Genomic DNA, 24,979 nt, shown 5'->3' on the forward strand with positions numbered 1-24,979 from the left:
ATATAAATCTATTGGGATTTGAATGAAGCAAGTCTGTTAAAATATAGATAGAATTGTAACTAAAAAGAGTGCAGCAGGTGGTTAGTGTCCTTCTTTCCTGAGTTTGGACTGAACTTGGGTGCACTCTTGTAATCAATCCCAGCTGGTGTCAGGAGTTTGCCCTAGATTATTCCAAGATCTTGTAAGGTGATCTGCATACTGCAGACAAGCTGGAACTTTGGCAGTAAACACCTGTTGTATAAAACATGTGTCCTTGGTCTATGGAACTGCTAAAAACATGTTCTAAGCAGGCTGATTCAAACAGTCAGTCCTCTCATAGACATATATGAGTTTAGCATAACTCTAATAGCTACTTATTGCTGCCAAAACTGGTCTTTTAGCAGTTCCTTAGCTTTCCTTGAAATCTGCAGTAGGATGTTGCCCGTGTGTAGGTATTCACATAACATCAGGCTCTAAAACACAGTCAAAAATTGAATGTACATAATGGCCAGATTTGTCCAGAAATGCTGATTGTTCCTAACCCTGGGTTTACCTGTTACTGAAGTGCTGCCTTTACTCCTTGACTGTCTGTTGATGCAATGTCCTCCTGACACGATGCTAGCTCTGGTTTCATGATACAGAGCCTTTGGCATCAGTAACAGCTTAAATCCTGTTCACCACCCTAGGCATGATATGCCCTCTGCTGTTCTGGCACAATTTTTGCTCTCCATTTCCTGTGACCTAAGTCAGGCCCTATTCCCTTTTTCATTCTTTCTTACTCTCCTAAAGCTCTGTGTTGATTCACTGTTCTGGCTTGTAGAACAAAAGTACAAACAGAAGTACCAGAATAACTGAGCAGTGGCGTGCTGTAACTGTGAGGGCAGAAAGAGGAGCTCAGAGTGAGGAAGAAGCAGTCGGAATTTCTTAACTGATACAGGTCAAGTTCCTGAATCATGAAATCTCAGCTTTAGTGTAACTTTCTGTAGATCTGTCCTTTCATTTATATTTGTTCCATAAACAGTCTATGGGCTGTGACTTGCTATCATTGTCTGTCTGTCTGTTCAGTATTCTCTTTTTCTTGTGGTGTAAATGTAAAGTCACCAAGTAGTCAAATATAGTTGGATGAGTATTAGTGCATTTTTTAAAAGAATTAATTTTTAAATTATTTTGGTACTTTCTGGAGTTCTGTGTGAATCTGTCACCAAGCCACACCATTAATCAGTAGCAGAGGATGATGGAGCACAATGGTGTTGCTGCTGAAAAGTAGTTATATTTCAATTACCAAAGCATAAAATGCTCTTTTATTGTAAATTCTAAGCTGATGTTTAAAGGACAGCAATCTGCAGAATAATGTACAAGGCTGAACAGCTGTGGTAGTGGAGGGAACAAGTAAGGCAGGACAATGATGGAAGTACTATGTTCACACATCTACTTATCTACAGAGGCTATATATGTGGCTGTATGTAAGAGATGATTGTTGAATCTCCTAGAAATGTAAGTATATTGGCCTTGTTGCTTTTTTTTTTCTCTTGAGAAAATGGCCTTAGTTGCAAAGCCTTTTACCCTTTTCTTTCCTGCTTTGCATAAATAGATGGAAAGGAAAAAAGCAAAAAACTGTGAGATTATACCTTTTCTTCCTTCTTACTCCTTATAGCTTCCTTTTTACAGAACATTAAAGAAAGAAACTGTAAGGCATTCTGCTTGGGCTAATAACAAATGCCTGATTCTTTTGCATCTCCATTAAAAGTGAAGGTTGGGATTGCAGATGAGTCACCTAAAGTGGTTCAAGTTGCATACTTCTTACTTTTATTAGCTTTCTGAGGGCTAATTTTTAGGACAGATATCAATTACGTTCATAGAACAGAAAAGCTCTTTTTGGTGATGACTACTGTATTCTGTCATAAAATTAAATATATCTGGAAATAGTTTGTCTACTTACATTTGTGTTATTACATAGTGCTTCCTGTAAGGGATACAAATGCTATTTCATGTTGATAATTATTTTTCAGAAACAGAAGGAATCCAATTGGAAATTTGTGGAGGAGCTGCTTAAAAAATCCACTGATGCTCAAGTAAGTGCATAAAAGAAAGAATAATGAACAAGGAAAGTGTCAGGGATGCTTTCAGGAAAAGACAGTGCATGAAACAAAGTCCAACTAACAAGTGTATTTTTGGAGTTGTAGTGTTTTTATCATTGGTGAATGAACAACCTTGACATAGCTAAACTATGACAGTGTACAGTTCCCTCCTTGTTAGCAGTTCCACTTGCTTTAAAGTGCTTGTGCCTGATGCTAAATTGTCAGATAAAGAAAAAAGATAATTATCCTGGAAGGGTAGTATATGGCTTCTTAGACAAGATGTATTCAGAATAAGAACTGGATGCTTAGAAAATGTAAATCAGATACTGAATGTAAGGATATCAAGTTGAGGAGACATGATGAAGGAGATAGTCAGTTGCATTGAAAATTCAGCTATATCCTCATCACAGCGGGAAGGTGACTTGCCTTGCTGAGCAATTTGTCTTACAGGCTTGAATCAAACTCTTACTGATAAGGTTCTAGTTTCTGAGCACTCATTTCATACCTTATCATTTTTCTTTCTGCAGAACTGTTAATGCAATGCTTCATGGCCCAGAGGTCAGAATTGACCTCCTTTTAATATGCTTTTAAATATGCTGTTCATCAAGTTTTTAAAATAAGTTACATTGTAGCTCTGTAAATTTGTTCTGAAGTTGCATGGCACAAATTGCAAATGTTGTATCAGCAATGCCTGTAAAAATAATTCCTTTATTTCTGTATGTTTAAGACAAGAATAAACATGTTTATTTTTTCATTTGGCATATGAAATTAAGAAAAATCCTGCAAAGTTCTGTTTTTGAAAGCAGAAAGGGAATCAGTTCTTTCAGTTTTTTAGATTATAAAACTCTTGCTCATGGAGTAGCAACAACTGTAGTTAAAGCTGGAATATGGAACAATACTTCTTACAACTATTTGACAAGAAAATATTTGTGGCTTTTATGAGAGTTGAAATGATAGCATGAATTTTCAGATTTCTAAACATAAACTCTAATGTTTGGCTATGTAATTGTACTTTATCAGCTTAAAAGATTAAGTCTTTTTGAATGATTTTACAGTATATGACTGAAAATACAAATTGTGCATATACATTAAAACCCCAAGTGATGACATTACTTATTGGATGCACTTACCATTCTGTGAGAGAAATTGGGGAGATTTAGATAAGATGCATAAAAACTGAGTGGCTTATTAGCCACCTTCCTCTTTGCATCTTCTGTGTGGCAGCAACCTGAGACACATATTTGTAGTTAATGTTCTTTTCGTCAAAATAATCCCCTTTTCTTGTGAGTGTTTATTATTTTGAATAAAGATTACTTTGAAACAGAACATACATAAAATATGTGGGTTTTAATGCTTTTGTTAGAAAAGTATTGAACTGTAGATAGTTTAGAAAGGCAGCTAAGTGGCCAAGTTCAGAAGATTTGCATATTGAGTCAGTCATGACACAGTAATATGAAGCAAATATGTGTTTTAATTTCCAAAGGCAACCACTGTTGGAATTAAAACAAATCCTCATTTGCTAAAGATGTGGTTGTAACTATTACCAACCATCTAAGGAGCCATCTAGTTTATTTCCCTTTTTTATTTGTTCATTATTTTTTCTTGCATTATGGAGTTAGCTGCCCGAGGGAAGTGCTCCTGGGGGAACATTAATTCCTATATGTGCATGCACGAGTGAATGGAGTACTTTATTAAAACACACATCCTGCTCCCTATCCCTGCACAGCAGCCTTCCTGACAGTGCCTAGGAAGGAAAATTCTTTTGCCAGTAGACATGTCCATCTCCTCTGTTGATCTGTCAGCTTCAAGTGGCCACTCCTATCTTTTATCTTATCCTTTTGCATCTCTTAAGTATTTTGGAGTCCAGAAAATGTAGTAATGAGGAGCACAATGAGATATCAAGAAGTCAGTAGTGAAACGGAGCATTGAAAAGGGGGAAAAAGCAAAACTGATAATAGTATTCTTTGAATGAACAGCAGGACAGAATTGATGATACTGCCTATTAACACTTGGCATGACTTTATTAGTTAATCCTATCTGAGCCATCCTTTTCAGCATATAGCCTGTTATCTACTAAAGATGCACAGCAATAGCTGTGCGAAATAAATTAAAATAAATAATAGTGCGAATTGCCTGTTTGCTAGAGAGGGCAGGAGTTGAAAAACTTCATTTTTAGGTATATGGCAACTTCATTTTTAGGTATATGGCAACTTAAAAACTAACCATATTTAGTATTATGTTCATCAGCCTCATAATCTTGTGCCTGTTGCTCCCTAATTTCCCTATAGCTTGTAGACTGTGCATGCTCAGAAGAATGGCAATTTACACTGAATGGGGGGGGGGGGAAATTAAGAAGAAATAAAGTATGTGTAGTTTTGTGTGTTCAAAAGCATCTGAAAAAGGTGCAGAACATACATTTGTAAGGTAAATTGATAATCTCCTAACAATGACTGTTAAAGTCTCTTCATGTGAGCTTCAAATTCTATGCTGTGAAAAGATGGTTCAGTAGGTGTTGTTGCAGCCACTGAGGGTACCAGAGCATCATGAACCAGCAGAAGCTGGAGTTAGCTTTAACATCCTTAGGACAGCTAAGTATTGGAGTACAAAAATGCCTAACCAGTGTTCAATCTGCAGCATTTTGGTAGTTTCAATAATACTGTTGTGTTTAGTGGTCCACATGCAGGCAGTCAAGAGCCTAAGGCATGGTAATCCAGGATATGCTGCATTTTGGGTGTGATGAGGACCTTCAGAAGATGGTGCTGCCTGTCCAGGTGAAGGTGGTTGAGGGGTGCCCCTATAATGCCCTGCTCCTGACAGGAGCTCCTTTAAGATTCAGTCAGCCTGCTGCTGAGCAAGGAAAAGATGTGAAGGTGCTGTTCATCCTACAGGATCAGTAGTGATGGGACCCAAAAGCACCCTGTGAGAAGATAGGAGCAGTCATGGATACCTGGGCAAATGCAGTGGGCTTCTGCCTTGGATATATCCTTTCAGCTTCAAACAGTTGACCAATGGCTGAGTTCTTCAGCCACAAATTGCTCTCTTAAAATTCCAGGTAGATAAGAGTTGAAGAAAATTGCTCATGTGAAAAAACTCCCAGGTCTATCACAAAAAAAGAGCATTTTTGGGGAAACTAGTTGTATGAGGTGTTTCCTACCATTTTTGTAATTTGGAATTCTCATCCTAAAGAAGAAAAAAACCTGGTTTACAATTCTTTTTGTACTGCAAAATGAAAATTGTTGTAGTAGTAATATTATCATAATTGTATTTGTCTACTAGGCAACATCAAACTGACTAGATTTATGGGTTGTCAGTATAAGAGGAATTTGTGTTTATGAAGTTTTATTGTGAGAATCAAAAGCTTTTTAGTTTGCAAGAACTAATAGCAGTCTGTCTTATTAGACTTCTCATTTTAGAAAATAAATGCTTTGTGCTGTTTCATTTCTGCCTCAATTTTGTTATACTTTCACTGTATTTTTTGTTTAATTCTGCCTAAAGAGAGATAGAGAAGTATTTCTTGGGTTTCTAGGAAAACCAATTTTGTTACTACAGTAGGAGGTCATAAGAGAAAAATGTTATGTTTAGATAGTACTATCATTTTGATAGTATCAGGTGTTCCTCCCTTCTGTGATAAATTAAAAGCTGACTACCTCAAGAGTGCTGATAGTATTTCCAGCAGTGCAAGAGACCATTTTAAGCAAAAGAGCAATGAGAGAATCCATTAATCCCAGGGATATTTGAAGTCTGGATACTCTTTTATATTAAATTTGAGATAAAGCCTTCAGTGCTATCATGGTTTTGGAAACTGTTCTAAAACTATAGTTGGACAGATAAATAACGATTCAAATTGAAGATGCTCAACTGCTGTGTTTATTGTTGAATTAATTTAACTGAAGGAGTCATTGTTTGTTCAATTAGAACCTAAACATAACCCTAGATTCAAAATACAACTTCAAGACTAAGCATTCCCTTTCTGGGAATTTTCAAATGGTTTATGTTTTGGTTTTTTTGTTTCATTTTTGGTTGGTTGGTTTTTTTACAACCTTGTAACTGGGTAGATCCCTCTAGAGAAATAGGTATGTTCAGCTGTAGGATTTTTTCTTTTACATCAAGACTCTTGCTTTTATTCATTAAAAAAAGAGCAGCTGTTCTGTCCCTTGTTTTTCGTGCAAGATTGGGGTTTTTTTGGCAAGTCGGTTCAATTAATAGTTATGTCATATATTAAAAAAATACTGAAGTATCACCTTTCATTTGTAGTCATTTTTATTACATTTGAATTACTATTCTGGATATTTTTAATGAGTCTTTACTGGAAAGTTACTTTCCTATTTCATTGGGTTTTGTATCTTACATGTAATGTCTTGAATATATAATTTTCTGTGACAACTGAAAATGTCTTTTCAATTTTCAAGTTGTTTTACCACTTTAGAAGCCATATGCCCTACATTAATTGTTCATGAGAAGAGAAGGTAGACATGGTTAGAGGATCTTGTAGGTGATTGTATACTTGTTTGCAGTGTTGTGATAAAGTGTAGCAAGTCAAGTTTTCCATGTGAATGCATAGCCAGGTAGAGACAAGTTAAGGAGTTAGACTCATTTGTGTGGCATTGAAGACAGGAAAAGAACCACTCAAGACATAATAAGTCATAAGAAGTAGCACTGTGAGTAAATCATAGAATCATGTAAAGGTTTGGTTTGGAAAGGACCTTAAAGATCATCTACTTCCCACACCCCTGCCATGGGGTGGAGGTGTTAGACTGACTCACACATGTAAAAGTCTACTCTTAAGACAACTGCACACAGGTTGGTCCATTAAACCACTTTTGCAGGCACTGGAGACAATAAAGCCCTTAGGGGAATTATCACCCTAAAGTAGATGCCTAAAATAGGCTGAGTTAAACACATGGTTTTATTTCAGAACATGAAGCTCTTAATATCCTACCTCCCATGAAAGTTCTGTTTTGTTACCAAAAGCTGGATGAGAATAACTCCACTTTCATTATCCCACAATTGCTATCTGAATGCTTCACTGTGTTCAAATTGTCCTATGAACCTTTTCAGAAGTCTTTTCCAGCCTAAATGATTCTGTGATTCTATGATTATGGGATGAACCAGCATTGGCTGGTTTGCGGGGTGCAGTTGTCAGCTTTTAACTTCAAGTTCATTGCTTGCATTAGAAGACACATTTACTCAACAGTATATAATTAAAAATATATTTTATATTAAGAAATTACTTTGATTAGTCTGGTAGTACTGGTTTTATGTATCCTACAACTCATTTGTTACCTCCTGTTTAAGGCTGGTGTGTTGGAGGAACACCTACGAATGCACCTTCAGTGCTGTTTGACTCTGTGTAGTTTCTGGGATTTGAACCTATCTGTTGTCACCATACTCTGGGATTATTACAGCAAGAATCTGGTAAGTAGATGAATATATAAAAATGTAGAATTGCATGTAGGCAGTCCTTGATTTTTGCAGATTAATTCTGATTTTCCTGTAGCCAAGCTTGATTGCTATACTTGTGTAAAACTACCTAATCAATGACAGTATCCTTAAATTTGCTATGTTTGTGTAATGAAATCATGTGCAAATTTGTTATGGTCCATTACATTATGAAATTATACAATATGGTAATATATTTTAAGTCCTATTTTTCATCAGGACTACACAGTTTAAGATCTTGTTAAAATACTTTGCACACAGTTACAATGCATTTTTGTTTTAGCCATGGTAGGTATATATCCTTTTGTTCCTGTGAAGGAGTGCATTTTACTACCTTTGTAATATTGGCATTTATTGTTATTTATAATATTTTCTGTTTTCATCTTTTCCTTTAGAACAGCTGCTTTACTGTTCCTTGGCTTGGTCTGAAGGATCTGGCAAATATTAGTAAGACTTCTTTGTCAATGCTTGAGTTGGTGAAACGCTGCTGCTGTGAACAGCAGGTCTCTTCTCTGTACAACTCCAGCAACAGTTACTTCATTTTCCTCAGCATCTTGGCACGGATTATGAAAGAAGAAAACAATGGTGTGCATCCTTGGAAACAAATTAAAGGACGGTATGGATGCTATTTAGTTTGTCTCACTTTGTAACAAGTGTAGTGGGTTAGGGGCCCTTCCAGCCACATGTGAAGCAGAGGGCACTCTGCTCATGACAAAATGAAGGGGGTGAGGGATCCAGGGTGACTCATAGTTTGAAGAAGCAGTTGTTTCCTGAAGTTTCTGTTGCCAGCTGAGGCTGTAACTGGGTCCAAGAATTACCTTGGCATCCACAGAGTGGGATGATTCCTCGTCCCACAGGCCAGGAATTTGGTAGACTGGCAACCAGTGCAGTGGTACAACCCAGTTGCCAGACAGATAATGTAATTAAAGCAGAGAAATTGTGTTTGAGCTGCATGTAAGCCATGTGTTGTTCAAGAACATGCAGACTGACACTTGCTAGACCTGCATTTTCATTTAAATATTTTCTTTTCAGTGGTTTTCTAAATTTCTCATAATATTTTTGTAAGGATTTTAATATTTCACTTAATTGTGGAACATACTAATTAAGTACAGTCAGTCATGATATAAAAAAAAAACATAAAATATATATGCTCTAAATGAAACCCTTGATGTTTTAGATGTGTACTAATCTTAGTACAAAAGTAAGTAACTACTTAGTAAAAAAGTAAGACTTTTCTTATAGTAATGAGATAGCAGTTGTAATGATTAGTACAGACTTGTTAAATTTTTTTTCATTAGATAGAGAAAACAGATATAGTTCTGGTTTAGGCTTTTGAGTTTTTGAAAAGATTTTGTTAAATATTAATATAATTAATTAAAACTTTATTAAGCATTAGTAAGATCTTCATGTTCACAAGTAATAAGCATTAAAAAATGCCCACATATATACACACCTCACAAAGTTGTAGTGTTTTTCTTCCAGAAAAGAAGGGTTATCTTGGCTATCAGAAAAGAGCAGTATGCCTAATGTCTATGTACACTTCAGAAATTGTTATAGTCACTAAAGTTTGGCTTTATGAATCATTGCAACTACGTAGAAACAAATATGTTGTTGGATTCTGTATCAGTGTCTTGCTTTTTTTTTAAATTTTAATTAGCCTACTCTGTTCATACTAAAATAAAATTATACTTACAATTTTGTGCTCTTATAGCTTGTTACTTTCCCTAATTTAAGAGGGGGAGTAATAACATAGAACACACAGTGCATCAGTCTGCTGAACCAGTTTTCTTCATTTCTACCTTGAAAAAATCAATTACACAAGTAGCAAAATTTAACAGCCTACAGCTATGATTTTGGGATGAACTCTGTTTTCAGTAGCTAACCAAGCATTAATTGATGCATGAAAAACATAAATGCCTGTCAGTAGTAATTTACTACTAAACAACATTAATTGGATTTGCTGTAATTTTTGGTGGCTAGATTTGATAACCTCAACTTCCAACTATTTTCCAGGTGACAGAATAGGAAAACAGCATTTCTGGATGTTTAACTACTGTAGGTGGAACTTATTTTAAATTAAAGGTGAAGGATATACCCAAAGTTTTAAACATAATAATCAAAAAGTTATTCCATTATCATCTTACTCCTCTGCTGTAGGAATGGTGATTTTTAAATTAAAGTTCACATCCAAGCAAAGGTCCCAGAAAAGATCTCTTTGTATAAGCTTTTTTCTTCTTGGCAACCACTTTAAAGTTTCAAAGTTGCAGTGCTTGTCACCATCAGCTGTGTATGACTTGAGCATTGTCCTATAAGCAATGCAGATAAAGTTTCCTAATATCTTCGTACCTGGAGAGACATTTCTCTCCCAAATGCCTCAGTTTCTCTGTTTTCTTTCAAACCTGTCCATACCATAGGTGAGCAGTACAAGTTGATACAGGCTGTGGCAAAGCACTGTGGAGAAAAGGAATTTTCCAGCAGAAATCTTCCTTTTACTGCAGTGCTGGTTTGGTAGGTGAGACTTTGATCACTGCAGCTGCAGCACTATAACATAATAGCAGAAACCAGTAGCTGATTTCAGGGTGGAAATGAAGAAGTTTCCAGAAAAGAAGTTGGTGTACAGGAATGGTTTGCTGCTGCAAAGAGATGCCACTTGACAGCTCCCTTTCCTAGGAGCCCTCATGGGCTAAACTTGATTGATTTGAAGGTATATAGGGGAGGACATCCATCAGAGAGAGAAGTAGTAGTAGTAACATTGTGCTCAGCTTGGTACTACAGGTTAGATAAGGGGGAAGGGCTAGGCTGCACCTCCAAATGGAAACAATGTGTTCTTTAAATCAAAAGCAGAAACTGAAAGAGCATGTTTGTTCCAGTAATCACGAGAGTAATAAGAAATAAAGAGTATTTAAAATTTAAGGGTTACTGAAAGAGGGTAACCATAAACTAAAAGCATGAAAATACAATTTTAGTCACTCAAGAAGATAGAAAATTGCATACTTTAAGAAACTTTCTCTTTCCTGGGTTTTTTTTTTGTTTTTCTAATGTAGAATTTATTCCAAGTTCCATCGGAAGAGAATGCAGGAGCTGACAGAGGTGGGGCTGCAGAACTTTTTTAGCCTGTTCCTCGTGCTGGCAATTATTGTGGAGACAGAAGATATTGTGAGTAGGGTGCTGGATCTTTTGGATTTCCTGACTCCATCCTCCATCACCACGGCTCGGAGAGCTCTCATCTGGAGAGGGCATTTTGCTTTCCTTTTAATTTATGTTGAGAAGAATATGGACATTAGTGCCCTGGCCGAGAAAGTCTCAAATGCTTTCCGTGAGAGGGCAAAGGAGTTTTTAGTGACCAAAAATGACTACACACAGAGACAAAATCTCTGGACTCTGCTATCAACCTACATTGATGGGGTCCAGGAAGTGTTTGAGACCAGCTGCTACTTAAGCCTTTCTGAGGAAAAGTTGCTAAATGATGGCTTTACTATGCTGCTGCCTGCATGTCGAGGAGCTGAGCTGAGCATGGTGCTGAATTTTCTTCAGGTTGTTCTAGCCAGACTTCGGTAAGTTATTTAGTTAAATTGTGGATTTAGACTAACATTTTGTTTTTAGGGTTAAACTGTAGTTCCTAATAATTTTTTTACCAAAATTGAGTAAATGGAAAGAGAAATCTCTGAAGGGCTATGAATGATACGTTAAATTTCAAAATTCACCAATACTTCAGTGCATACAGAATCTTTGAAATGTTTCCTTATTATTTCAGGAGATTAGATTTGACATCCTGATGTTTTGTTATGAATTAGTGTCTCCTTAGATAGTCATCCAGTTGCTTCTATTCCAGAAAATATCATCTTTGGTACAGGAAACTTGGAAATTATTGTCTCTGTTAATTCCATTAATTGGAGGGGTGTTGGTTTTTTTGCTTTTTTTTTCTTCATTGAATGTATTCTGGTTTTTGGACTTTTCATTCTATTTTTTTCTCTTTTACCAAGGTTGCATTCAAATTCTACAGTTATGGAGATTTAAATACTTGTCTGGGGTTCGATAGGAAAGAAGGAAATCATATTTTGCCACTTTCAAGCAATTTTGCTTTGATGTACTAGTTCATTTTTCAACATCCACAGTGCCCTTCAATAAGCATATTTTTTTCTCTACTGATGCCTTTGAGAAGCAGTCCTCCAGTTTGAAGCCCAAACTGTTTTTTTTTTCATAAGATATTAAGAGGTAGCTATTGATCTGCCATTACTTCAAATGTGCAAGACTGAAATATGTGTAAAGAGCTGTGGAAGAGTACATAATAGGAATTCTGAGGCCCATATGCAAGATCTCACTTTAAGTAGGTTCTTTGTTATTGTCTAGTAGTTTGACTGCAGCTGTCAATAGCTTATAGATCCAAAGACAACTGTTTTTCAGGCAGTCTTTTGAAAAAAGATGAAGCACAAAACTAAGTTTAGTTGATTTATTATTTATTATTTCAGTTCAACTGAATGTATTTCCTGGAATAAATTGGAGACTTCAAAAATACTTTGACATTTTCTCTATTAGCTAATAGACAGCATTTGTTGTGTTGTTTTTAAAGATGAAATAGGGAGAAATTTCAGACTGGTGAAAAAATTGCCTATTTTTATAACTTGGCATTATTTTTAAGCTTTCCAGGACTGGAGCTTATGTGGCCCTCTTGTAACACAGAGAAGAGGGCATGGAAGTTCAATCTAGACTTCTCAGGTCATCACAGACAAGGTACAGGACAGTATTAGTACCTTTTTTTGCAAAAAGTAGTTCTGCTGAAATATTTGAATTACCAACATGCTCAAATAGTAATTGGTATGACAGAGATTTTTAGAACCTTGCTTTTAACAGTTATTTCAGTTTCTTTATTTATACATTTGGTTACTGCTACCAGCCTGTTTTATCCTATCTTCAGAGGAATTAAATTCCTTAACACTTAGGAAACATTTTGATCTTCAGGTTGTATGGAAAAGGAAAATGTTAGTGATTTTTCTGCTTTGACAGACTCACTGAAGTCAATCAGTCAATCCTCTGTTGCCATGCAAATAAAATAACACTAAAACCATTTTTTTGGTTCAGAAGATATGGATGACTTTGTGCTAACCAGATTCTAAAATTTATGGTTACTGAATTGACCAGACTGATTAGACCTGGTCTGTTTTCAAACTCAGAAAAAGATTAAATGCTTGTTTTTAAAATCCAGGCTTGTGTAAGATAGTAGACCTTTCATAAATATAATTTTTCTGTACACTCCACTCTTAATAATTTTATAACTGTATGACAGGGAATTTGCAGGTAGGAAGGAAGTGAGATCACTGATTAAAGAGACAAGCAGCTCCCTCTAGGCTGTTAGGAAATAATAACTTCATATGTTACTTTCTGTTAACCCCAGATGATGGCTCACAGGAGCATTCTTTATTGCTGATTAAGTAGCATTATGAAAATACTGACTTGGTTGTGTTAACTAAGTGCCTCAATATTTAAAGCTTTAAATGTCAAATAGTTTTAGCAGTCCCCTTTAACATATCTTGTTGGATTGCTGGAATCTCATTCCAGGTTTCCCAGTTGTTTTTATTTGAGGATACTGTGAAAATTCTAGTCTTTCATTGTCAGAGTGAGGTGTAGCCAAAAGCTCTTCTTTAATTATAGCTATTCATGCTGCTGTGGTTAAGGGTCTGTCAGCATTTCCATTATAAACCTTTATTTTCAAGGGTTTGTAACATAGCAGTGAAAACTTGCTCTGGGCTAAAACTTGGCATACAAGGATTTGAAAGTGCACTTGTTTTCTTTCTTTCTTTTTTCTTAAAAGACATCTGAAAAGAGACCTCCACCTTCACTATTTTTACACCACAGTGTTTTAAAATAATCCTTTCCAGCTTTTTCTTGTATTATTCTTGTCTTCTAGAAAAGTACAGGTAGCTTTTGATTGTTATATTTACCTATGGTTAGACTATTTTAAATAAGGTTTCTTTATCAAATTTTTTAATTGACTGTTATCATTTTGATTATTTTGTGATCCATATATTTAGATAGAACTATGTCTTAGCAGGAGAATTCATTTTTATCAGTTTTTGATACATGGTGAGTGGGTAATTGGAACAAATGTTACTTGCTGGCACTTGCAAGTATTTGATCTTCATAGTAAGATTCACTGTGAAGTGTAAGATTTGTGTTTTAATACAGTCTCCTTTTAAAAAGCATATAAAATAAACAGTAAATAATCAAGAAACTCCCCTAAACAAAACATGAAATGTTTCCTTCCTATGTTTACTTATTCTGCTTCTAGCTCAGACGTAAGCTTTTTTCCCCCTGTTTTTAGACAATGGTTTAAAATCCTTATTGTTTTGTTTTGGTTTTATTTTCTTTGTGTTTACTGAAAGGTAAATGCGGGATGTTTGCCCATGTGTGCTTTCATTTGTTCCAAATCTCTAGCACTATCTGTCATCTCAGTGCCTCATGGCACAAGAAGAAGCCCTAGGTTAATAAAAATACAGGCATTAAATAGATTTGACAGAACTTGCTGTAAAAATGGATACAAGGCTCAGAGAAATTGGCTGTAGGTGCTGGCACTGCAATATGTTATACTTAAAAGAAGTGTTTGAAACATGCTAAAATGTCTTGTATTGTAATGGGGTATTGCTTTGACATGAGCTTTCTCTTATTATTGTCATCCTGGCATTTGGGTTTTGTTGGGTGTTAGCACAGAGTTACAGACTATAAAATGTGAGTAGATACCCTGCTGTGCTCCAAACATCTTTGCCTAGTTGCAGGGAGACTTGGTTCTGATTCCTGCAGGAGAAATGAGAAGTATCACTAACCTAATACCATAATAAGTAGTAATTTTACTTTGAATACTGTATTTGTGCCCATTTATACTTTTTTGCTAATGTTTGAAAATTTCAATGTATAAATTTTATAAGCTCTTACAGCAATATTGCCCAAGTAAACTGTCTCTAGTAGAAAGTTACATTAATAATTGGGCCATGGGTAATAGGAGAACTGAATGTTCCTATCTGTTTGAGTGTGTTTAGCCTTGAGGTTGTGAGAGAAACCACAATAGGAATGGATTATCCAGTATATCTTTGCTATGGAAATGTACAGTCATTTGTAATTTTTTTTGAGTTATACTTGCCATCAAAACAGCCTGTGGGAAGCTTTTTTGAGACCAACAGAAGCATCTCTCCCCCTCTCTGTTACTGTGTAAGTCAGTAGATAAGCTCAGGAGGAGAATAGAAAGGTCCACCCTCCTTCTTTTCTTCCCCCTCAGGGGTTATAGTGTTAGTCTTTGTAAAATCTTTTTTCTGATGTTGAGCTTCTGAAAACTGTATTCAGAAGAGTTTGGAAGATCATGAGTCTTCACTTACCTCTCCCATCCTGTGAGGATATTTAGAGCTGCCAGCTGTGATGTCCTGATAAGCAGTGAAGGCAACTCTGTGACTGAGGCACTGAAGTGAGAGTTAGAAGATGTTAGCTTAGCTATAAGAACTCCCACTCTTAATGAATGACCACTAGAAGTTGCTGTGAACTTTGTTCACCTGTGTGAAATAAAGGAAATAAATCCTTCCTTTTCCACTTTGCAGCAAATATCCTATGCTTGGGGAGCAAGCATGCCTTGCTATGCTAACTTAAACCATCTGCTAAAGTATTTCTCCTGGTTATTTTTGAAGTTCAGGTATTCCATTAACAAAACTGGTGTTAAAGTGAGTGTAATGAAAATCTAATCTCTAAATGCTCTAATGCATGAGAAGCAAGCAGAGATTTAGAATATAGCAGCATTTTGGGAGGATTCCTGTGTCTAAATCCTTAAAAATAATCTGTTACCACCTTCTGAGCAAATAGTGTGTGTTCTTAGCTACAGTTGTTGCCTTAAGGTGTGGCTCTGGTAATTAACACTGAATTTTCTTTCTTCTTACTTTGAGGGATTTGAGGTCTTTTTTCAGGTTTTTATTGGAGACTAAAATAATGTTCTACGAATTTGTCCCTTGTATTCTGACCTTCAAAGCTGACTAGCTAAAACTAATGTATGTTTTGATTGTTTCACTTCTGCTCTGAGAGTATTACTGTGTAAAGAAATGAAATGGGACAGCAGCAGGCACTGGAAATGTGTCCCTAAATACTTTGCATCTAGAAAGTTCCTGTATATGTCACTGGTTCAGGTTTGCAAGAATTTTCACCTCCCCTTCTCAGTGCCCATTTTCTTGAATCAATAGGTGGACACGTGAAAGTTGAACAATTACCATTAATTTCACATTGATGTTTAGGATGTAATAGAGAGCATCTCCCTTGGAAGGAGGGCAGCCAGGCTGGAAGGCATGTCCTGTGAGGAGTGCCTGAGGTTTTGGGGCTTGTCTGGTTTGGAGAAAAGGAGGCTGAGGCATGACCCCCTTGCTCTCTACAGCTTCCTGAGAAGGGGAAGTGGAGAGGGAGGTGCTGAGCTCTTCTTCCTGTGCCTCCACTATGAGGACATGTGGCTGTGGTTCAAAGGTGCACCAGGGGAGGGCTTAGACCGGACATTAGGAAGCATTTCTTTACTGAGAGAGTGGTCAGGCACTGGAACAAACCTAAATAAGTGGTTGTTACTCCAAGCCTGTCAGTGTTTAGGAGGCAATTGGGCAATGCCTTTAATAATTTGCTTTAGCTCTTGATCAGCTCTAAATTACTTGGCAGCTGGACTAGATGGTCATTTTACATCTCTTGTATTATATTAGAATATTGTATTATAATAGAATATTCTATTCTACTGTTCTATTCTAGAATCAGTTTGGAACAAATTGAGGCATTAAAAGCTATCAAAAAACCTTCTAATTGTTGATACCCAAAAAAAAGTCAGTCTTTGTAGACACCCAAAGCTAAAGAAATTCACTCAAGTCTAGTACTCAGACATGAATCATAAAGATACACAGTTCAGTCCCCTGTGCTACAGATGGAAACACTTTTTTGTTCCATTGTATCCATTTTATCTTCCAAAAATTAATCCACATAAGCTTTCTGTCGCCTACCTGGCAACAGTACAAGACTTCTGTTATGAAAGAGTAAATCCATGTTAAAAAGAGTAAAACCATATCCAGGTGTACTGAGAACCTGCTGCTTGGGACCCTGCAGTTGTTTAGAGAAATATGTGCTCCCTGAAGGACATAAAGCACAGATTTGTTTTCTGATGGAAGTGTCTCACTTCTGAAACTATTTTCCCTAAATTAACTTTCATTTCGGTTATCCTTTTATTCTTCACATGAGGTGTGAAAATGGCTTTTCATATGGAGTGGTTTTTTTTTTTGTTGTTGTTGTGGATGTTAAACAAAAGAAATATTTTTGCCAATAAAATCATTATATGCAAGTAGCCTTCTAATCTCTTAATTTTGATTGTTTCTTCGTTACCTTACAAGATCTATATTTCTTCTCTCTTTAGGATATCTCATGTCAGATTTAAGGCTTATTTAAAATGAACAGAAAGCTGAAGCAATTTTCTTTATTCCATTTCAGTCTCCTAAGGCCTATTTCCCCCTGGTGAGCTCATAGCAACAGGGGGGTTTAAGGGAATTCAGCTTTCTGCAAATTAATGTCTCACATCATGAAAATTCAGGACCTTTTTTTTTTCTATGTCTTGAAAAAGTAATACAGTGAGTGCGAGTATTATTTCTTGCCAGCGGGTGGAAGATGAATGATTTTGTCACAGTTTTACTGCTTGATGAGCAGTGTCCTGAGGGTCAGGCTTAAGTCTGTGTCACTATGCTGCTCATTACTCTTGAGCTAAATAAGGGCTGATTGGATCTAAATTGCCTAGCACATGGGCCGCAGATGAGCTCAGTGAGTAGGGGATGACCTGCTATTCAGGCTGGGAGTAACCCCGGTGTGCAAATGCTGCATTAGAACACCGTGGGAGAATGAGAGGCTACCGACCGCTGCCAGCAAAAGAAATCGAAATGTAAAAACTCTTTGATGCTGCAATGTTAGAATTTGAAATGTAGGAAGTGACAGGTTGATGGTACTTATCAGCTTTGGCTGGATTAGAGAACAGTGTCATCTTGCTTATATAATGACAGAAGAATGAAGCCCGCTCCCAAGTACTTTGCGGAGCGGAGCCGCTGCTGGCAGAGCCGATGCTGCCTCCTACTGCCAGCCTGCGCAGGAGGATGGAGCAGCCACGGGCGGCCGCCCTGCCTGCCCGGCTGTGCCCAGCTGTGCCCAGCTGTGCCCGGGGTTCCTGGGCTCTCAGCAGAGAATCAGAAACCTGACTGATTAAAGAGCAAGTGTACATTTTGGGACAATGGCAAACCCCTGTCTTGGATGTGTCAAGAATGTTTAGAAGAGTCAATTATGTGCGCTGAACCAGACACATCTGGCTCTGCTTCACCCAGAATACTTCCCTTTGTGCTCTTCTCTCCATTGCTAGCCCCTGAGATGGGAGCTGATACCTCTGGAGAGGAGAATTAATTTGTGCCTATGTGTTTTAAAGAAAGTTGACCTTTAAAGTGGAGGAAAAAATCTGAACCAGCTCCAAGGAGAATCCTTATGCTAACCAAACAGATAAATGTACTTGTCTTAATGGAGGAAAATGAAAAGTAAGGAAAGCACCTGCTGGGTGCTGGACAGGACAGCATAGATGGAAGCACTTGGTGCAGTTCTGAAAGATTCAGTTCAGTGGTTAAGTAGAACAAGCTTTTGGGTTTGGTTCCCCGCCACCATCATCATATTGGACAACTGGTTACAATGATGAGAAATAGCAGTTGTTTCCTTTTTTTCCAAATTTTTTTCAGATTCTGTTATTGACAGCTGTAACCTACCAGCATCAACTCTTGCTATTAACTTCTGGGACTGTCTAATCAGCAAAAACAATTTGGTGCATTTTCTTGAAAGCAATGACCAAGTGAAGGGATGAATCTCAATACATTGTGTTTTCTATTTACTCTTCAGTGTTTTTCTGGGTATATGCTGTTTGATTCTTCATCCCCTAGGATGCTTTTACTTATGATTGAATTTCTTCTTGGACGTAAACAACTTCTAGTGTACTCATTCCTGGGTATTCTAAGCAAAAAAAAAAGGCAGAAAAAAAGAAAACAGCAGCCTTAAAAGTACAAACAATTTTTCTGTAAAATGGTGTGACTATGGGAATGAGAGAGAAAATTTTCACAAAAATTATTGGTAGTGTAAGGCTTCAGTGTTACTTGTGTAATCTTAGTATTATTATAATTAGTATTTTAAGGCATTTGTTCAGGTCACTGAAAATGAAGACCTGTTTAGCACAAGTAGTTGTACTAGATGCAAAAAATTAGGATTTGAGTTTGTATGTAGTCAGAAATTAGAGGGTATTTCTCTGTGTTCAAATGGAAAACAAAGCTAGGATTTAAAATTACTTTGATATTTTGAAATAAATTGCCATCAACAAGAGGAAATAGGAAAGGTTGAGTACTGAAATTAGGAAGAACACATGGAAATAGAACATGGAATGCTTGACTTGCAGCCATATTGTCCAAGTATGGGGAGGTGAGAGAAACCGGGGATCTCCATGTCTGGGGTTGGTTGAAGTGAGGTAGCTGCCATTGCTCTTACCCAATTTCTGCCCTTGTTTGTAGACTTTGCTGCCTGCCTGCTCAGCACACATTCCTGCAAGGTCAGTATTGTCCCTGCACTAGCATGGCTGCCACCTACTGCAGGGAGAAAAGTTGGAATTGTTTGTGAATTGGAATTGTTTGTGAAGTGGATTGATTGCCTCGCATCTTGCAAGGAGTGTGAAGTGTACCTGGTACTTATGCTTTCACCTCTGTTCACAGGATGTTTATTTATGTGAGTTTCTAAGACCATAGTATCTGCAAAAAAGTCTCAAATTTGACTGATAGCTATTGGCTGACAAACTTTTAACAGTGACATTTTTATGCACACAGCCTGTGTGATATTACAAAGCAGGACCTAATGTGACTCTGCTTTAGGAAAAAACAAAAAAGAAAAAAAATATTGTTGTGATGTGTGTTAATAAAACTCCTGCAGGTGAGAAGAGCTGCTTATTCTGTCTTTAGCTGCATTGTTCTGTATGCAGTTCTGGGTATGTCATTTTTACAAAATATTTATGAATAAACTGAAAATCGGAGAGAGTCACAGAAATTAATGACTAGAGTAGGAAGTTTGTATAAGTTTGGAAGTGATTTCAGCTAGGAAGAGTTGAGGGGAGACATGCTTGAACTCAGTCAGTATGTAAAAGGATGTTACAGGTTTTCTGCTGTTCTTCATGCTACTGAAGACAGAATTGGTTAATTTTGGACAGAAGTTTAAAGTGGTTATTTAGAGTAGGCTGCAAATGTAGCACTTGCAGGCTTCAAGAGAGTCTTATGGAACCAAACTTAATTTATTTTCTTTTTTTAGATCTTTTTAAGTTTTCCCTGTTCTGTTGGAGGAGAAAAATTGAACCTGTTTAGTGCTACTGTAGCCTACTTGTTCTTGGAATTTCTGGGGTGGGAGTGTAAAGATGGCTTCTACTGTATGCATTGAACAGTGGCCCTGCTGAAAAATGTGATGGGTTTTTAATGGTTTTGTGTTTAAGTTTTGAAATCTGTCTAGAAAATCACTTTGCAAATGCTTTTTTAGGCATTGATACAGGGCATGTAGATGTGCATTGCCATGTTCTATTTGGCTTGGAGCAAGTCCAAGTGTCACTAATTGCCTGTGGCTAAATGCTCCAGCTTTCTTTACAGTGGCACTAAAACAGGGACAGTGAAAATGTGTTTAATGGGAAATGAGCCCAAAATAGTAGGCCACCATATATATCCTCCCTAAACAAACTGGGAAGAGCAAGGCATGCTCTGCAACATGTTTATTGTGCCTCATCTCAGGATCTTGTGGGGACCTCTTCTAACATTTCTTGTTTTGGGACGAGCAAGTAGAGAAAGGTAAAAGCAGTTTGTGGTTTACATAGTTGTCTGATAAGCTGAAGGTGCTGTCTAGTCCTTCTTTCACAACCAGAAGGCCCTGTTTATCTCTAATTAGGGTTAATTAAAGCCTGAGGGCAATACTGAGCCCCTGCCAATGACTGTAAGGTACAGACATGATCCAGGCTGCAGCCCCTCACTGTGGGGAAGGGGAGGTAACCATGGGCTTGTCACAGGCTCTGATAATGCACATGTGCTAATGCTTCTGAAAATACAGGCATGAACTTATTTTTGGTCAGATAGTTCTGTTCATTCGTTAATTTCTGGCTGTTATCAAAGAGTTGTATGAAGTGTCTGGTTTAATGTGCATGCTTGCAAATCTGTGTTAAGAGGCAGAAAGCTCCTGGCTCTCTCTGTGGTAATGAAGGGGCTGCACAGGCAGCCACAGCAGCCATTATGCACACAGCAGGAGCATCCTGCTGCCAGGGATGTGTCAACCTTCACTGAGGGGCAGGAGAAGGGAAGAACAGGCAAGTACAGATGTGCTTGCCAGGACAATGAGGTTTCCTTCTACTGCTTTTTGCAGTCTTGTTTTCCTTAGAAAAAGTCAGCCATAAGAATAAACCTGTATTTTCATTGTTATTCTTTTGTTTTTCTGGACATGAATATATTGTTTAGCTATTGGAGATGTGCCTTTGGAAATACTTCAGTAAGTGTTCCACATGTCTCCCAATTAAAAATATTTTAGATGCTAAAGATTTGCTCCCAGGGAATTTCTCTGATTCACACTGCACCTATTTATATTGAAGGGATATTCTACAATAGCTTGAATTGCTGAGGAAAAACTGTGTGTATTTGTCCAGTGTGTTACATTTATGTGGACTTCTGTATTGGGTGCAAAGATGACGTCAGAAACATGTACTGCAATCATGTCTTATCTAATAATTAACTGTAACACAACCATGATCATCCAAACATCATAGGGGAGAGTGAATATATTCAGACAATCAAGGGATTTTACAATATAATTATTAGGCACTGGGGAGATGTGACCCTGTTTAGGGTAACAGGGAGCTGTGGTTAATTGATGCTAGGATAATCAGATTTTTGCTGTTTTATTGTCCTGAGACCCTAGGCTTTGCAAGTATGTGTGCACGCACTTAGGAAAAGAAAGAAACCCCAAGCATAAGAAATTATAAGCCTAAAAGTGAATCTTGAAGTTATGCTTACATTATCTTGCCTTGCTGTACTGAATTACTGCTATGATTATAAGTGTTGAGAAATCATTTATATTGTCTGTAAATCATCCCCATTTCACATCACAGTGAAAATTCAATACATCTTGATTCCGAGTAGTTTGTAAAGGTATCTATTTTCCCAAGACATGAAAAATGACTATCTTTTTCCAAGTCAAACTCAAAAATTGAAGGTGTTCTTTTCTTGCAGCCAAGAAATTTTTGTTGTTTTATTTCCTGAAAGAAAACCTTTGATATGTGTACAGTCTGGATGTTACGACAGAAAATACAGTGGATGCAGTCCCCCTTGAGCTTCTTTGTCTTCTCCAAATTTAGAATGTGAGATAAGAAAATGGCATCAAGTTGCACCAGGGAAAGTTTTGATTGGGTATTAAGAAAAAGTTCTTCATTGAAAGGGTTGTCAAGCACTGGAACAGGCTGCCCAGGAGGTATTTAGAAAAAGGAGATGTGGCACTTGGGGAAATGGTTTACTGGTGGACTTGGCAGTGCTGAGTTAATGTTTGGACTTGATGATCTTAAAGGTCTTTCCAACCTAAAAGGTTCTATGATTCTGTGAGGATGTAAAACAGAATTTCATTTCATTGAAGTTCATTATGAAAGTGCACTGCACTTCTGTGATACTGAACCTCTGGAATCTCTAATAGCTCAACCTGCCAAGACTTGAAGATTAAGTGTAGCATTGCTAGTGTCTCTTACTAAAAGTTTGTCTCTCACTCTTTTTTTTTCCCCGTTCTCTTTTTCCTGCTCTTTCTTGAAACTGAGTAATTTCTGAAAACTCTTCAGCAGTCCTATCTCCGTGTAAATTAATACTGTAAATTGTGCTACTAGTGAGGGTGGAGGGGAGTAGTAAGAGTGGGTGGGGGGAGAGAAGAATTAAAATCATTCCAATAAATGGTTTAATTTATGCCTCAGCAGTTAAGCATGCTCCTGGTTAACAGAAATACCCTTCAGCTACACAGGATTTGGGAGGGTTGGAGGGCACTCATTTGCACATAAATAGCCATTAACTGATAAATTCCCAGAGGTCTCCTGTTGCATGCTAGTGGTTCTGACCTACTTAGCTAGCTTAAATTTGTTTTACAGAATTATTATAATTCCATCCTTGGTACTTAAACTTTGTGATTAATGCATGCCTCACAATACAATTAAAGTATAATTACACAGTTTTACAGTTTGCTATCATGGTGTTATTATTATTACAAAGAGCTGGATTTTGCAAATATTAGAAGAATTAGAGTTCTGATACCCATCACTTTGCTGTTATTAAGTGATTATGTTAAATGGGACCCCTTTATGTCTGAAGAATGAAGTGGAGAGAGGGGAATCATTAACTAGCACATCAGATGGTTTCTAAGTGATTGAGGAAGAGATGTGTGGTGAGTTTCTTACACATCTGTAGATGATAGGTGCAAATACCTTTTGTTCATCTTTGCCAGCTGCCTATGACATCCTCCAGCATATCTGTGTTGTAGTGCTTGAAAAAGTTTCATACTAAACATCTCTGTAATCTGTTAAAAATCATTTGTAGGTGTTAAACTTTGATTTTATTCTACTTCATTGAACCTTTTTATTACAAGAACTTTTTTTCATACTCTTATAAAAACATTAGTAGCCAGATACAGATGTTCAATAGATCTGTGCAGTGTAGGGTAGGGTGTGCCTGCAAAGATGATACAGATCTTTCCCTTGTGCTCTGTAAACCTGGAGCAGTTCTCTGTGGGGGATCTTCCTGACTTTTCAGTTTGTGCATGAATGTGCTGCATATTTATACTGGCTGCAAATAGCAATAAGTCACAAACACTGCTATTTTTACCTTAACTGTAGGGGTTACCTGGCCGTCCTTATTTTTCAGACCAAACTTTTTTTCTCTGGCTACTACTCATTACTCAAGGAGTGATGCAAGAATCAGTAATGTTACTTGTATATGACCTAAAAAAATTGCTGCTGTGGTGCATAATTAATATTACATCAATTTCCTTTTTTTTTTCAATGCAGCTGTTTTAGAAAACTTAAGTCTCTACATTAATGATTAATATAATTAGCAATTAAAAGGATTGAAAAATATTTAAAATAATTTTTCCTTATTCCATTGTAAGTAAAAAAAATCTAATTTTACTTTGTCTATGAATATGTGCTATATTGCAGAGTTCACTGGTGGGAAATGGATCAGCTGATGCATTTTCTGAATTGCACATTCTGTTCTTCTAAAGCTCTAAGGTTATACTATAATATTTTTTATCTATAATTGCAACTGGAGTGAAAACTCCAAATGTGATACAGAAATCAAATGTAGCACCTTCTAGTCTTACTTGATCCAGTGCCTTGGTTTTCATTTTTGCTTAGTTTAAAAAGACTTGTTGCTTATGTGGCTTTCCAGTTTTCCTAAGTTGTGCTATTCATTTCTTCAACAATGAAAATATTTCTTCTTTTTAATTCTAGAGAACACGAAGAGTAAAAGACAAATAGAAATCTCTTTCTTGGAATTACTGCTTTCGCATCTGTATTTTTTTGTCTGTATTTATGCTGCTACAATGATATAATCTCTACTTTTGCTGTTATCATTTGAGCTCAGAAAACATTGGTCATTATTACTGATGCATGGAAGCATTCAAACAGGTAGCCAGTAATTATGCTTGGAAGAGTGTACTATATTTCAAGGCTCCCTACTTGAATATTCGTGAATTGGTTTTATTTCTAGTCTTTAAAAAAAATACTGCATTGGAGCGATTTAAATCATTTTCATGTGGCACTGCAAAAATGCAAAGGCACATTACCAGAAAGAAATGGTCAGCAATAAGAGCTGTTTTGCAAAGTTGGCTTGCAACAGCTACAGCACTATGTGGAGAAAACAGTTATCCTGTAATAATAAGACTAATGAATTCAGAAATCCATTGATTGAACTGGCTCTGGGTAGATTATGTGCAGGCTTGCTTCAAGGAGAGGAATTTATGAAATGTTTGCTGCATCCAGCAAGCACTGCTGCTATAATACAGCTGCCTCCTCAGTGGTTTGCTTTGATCCTGTGGAATGAAAGGACAGGAGGATCAGCTCAGGTCTAAATGAGATTACAGCTGGTTCGGCAGCTTATCTGGTCTAATGCCAACTAGTGTGGCTTTGCACGTCCTAAGGGGTTTACAACAGAAACTGTTTATTGAGTATCATCGGTTTACTCAACACAAGCAGGCTAATCCTTCCCAGCCTCAGCATGTTGTAGGATTGTGTATGAGCCAAACCAAAAGCTGGTGCAGCCAGGGCCTCCAGAGCCCTTTGTCTCGCTTCATATTGATTTTTTTACCTGTGTTAAAGACAGTAAAAAATAAAACCAATAACCAGCCCTATTGTGAGCAAAAGGTTAATCTGACCTAAAAAT

The 24,979-nt window shown here is 37.0% G+C and overlaps 1 protein-coding gene across 1 annotated transcript in view; it reads left to right on the forward strand.

The window, feature by feature from the left end:
• The window catches only part of MMS22L (MMS22 like, DNA repair protein), an 88,527-nt gene that overhangs the window by 21,583 nt on the left and 41,965 nt on the right, over positions 1–24,979 (forward strand). The window contains exons 11-14 of the mRNA XM_054629919.2: positions 1,989–2,051; positions 7,353–7,472; positions 7,892–8,112; positions 10,541–11,050. Coding sequence (XP_054485894.2) covers positions 1,989–2,051; positions 7,353–7,472; positions 7,892–8,112; positions 10,541–11,050 — 914 coding nt within the window. The remainder of the gene's footprint in view (positions 1–1,988; positions 2,052–7,352; positions 7,473–7,891; positions 8,113–10,540; positions 11,051–24,979) is intronic.

Source organism: Agelaius phoeniceus, chromosome 3, assembly GCF_051311805.1.
Source record: "Agelaius phoeniceus isolate bAgePho1 chromosome 3, bAgePho1.hap1, whole genome shotgun sequence".
NCBI lineage: Eukaryota > Metazoa > Chordata > Aves > Passeriformes > Icteridae > Agelaius > Agelaius phoeniceus.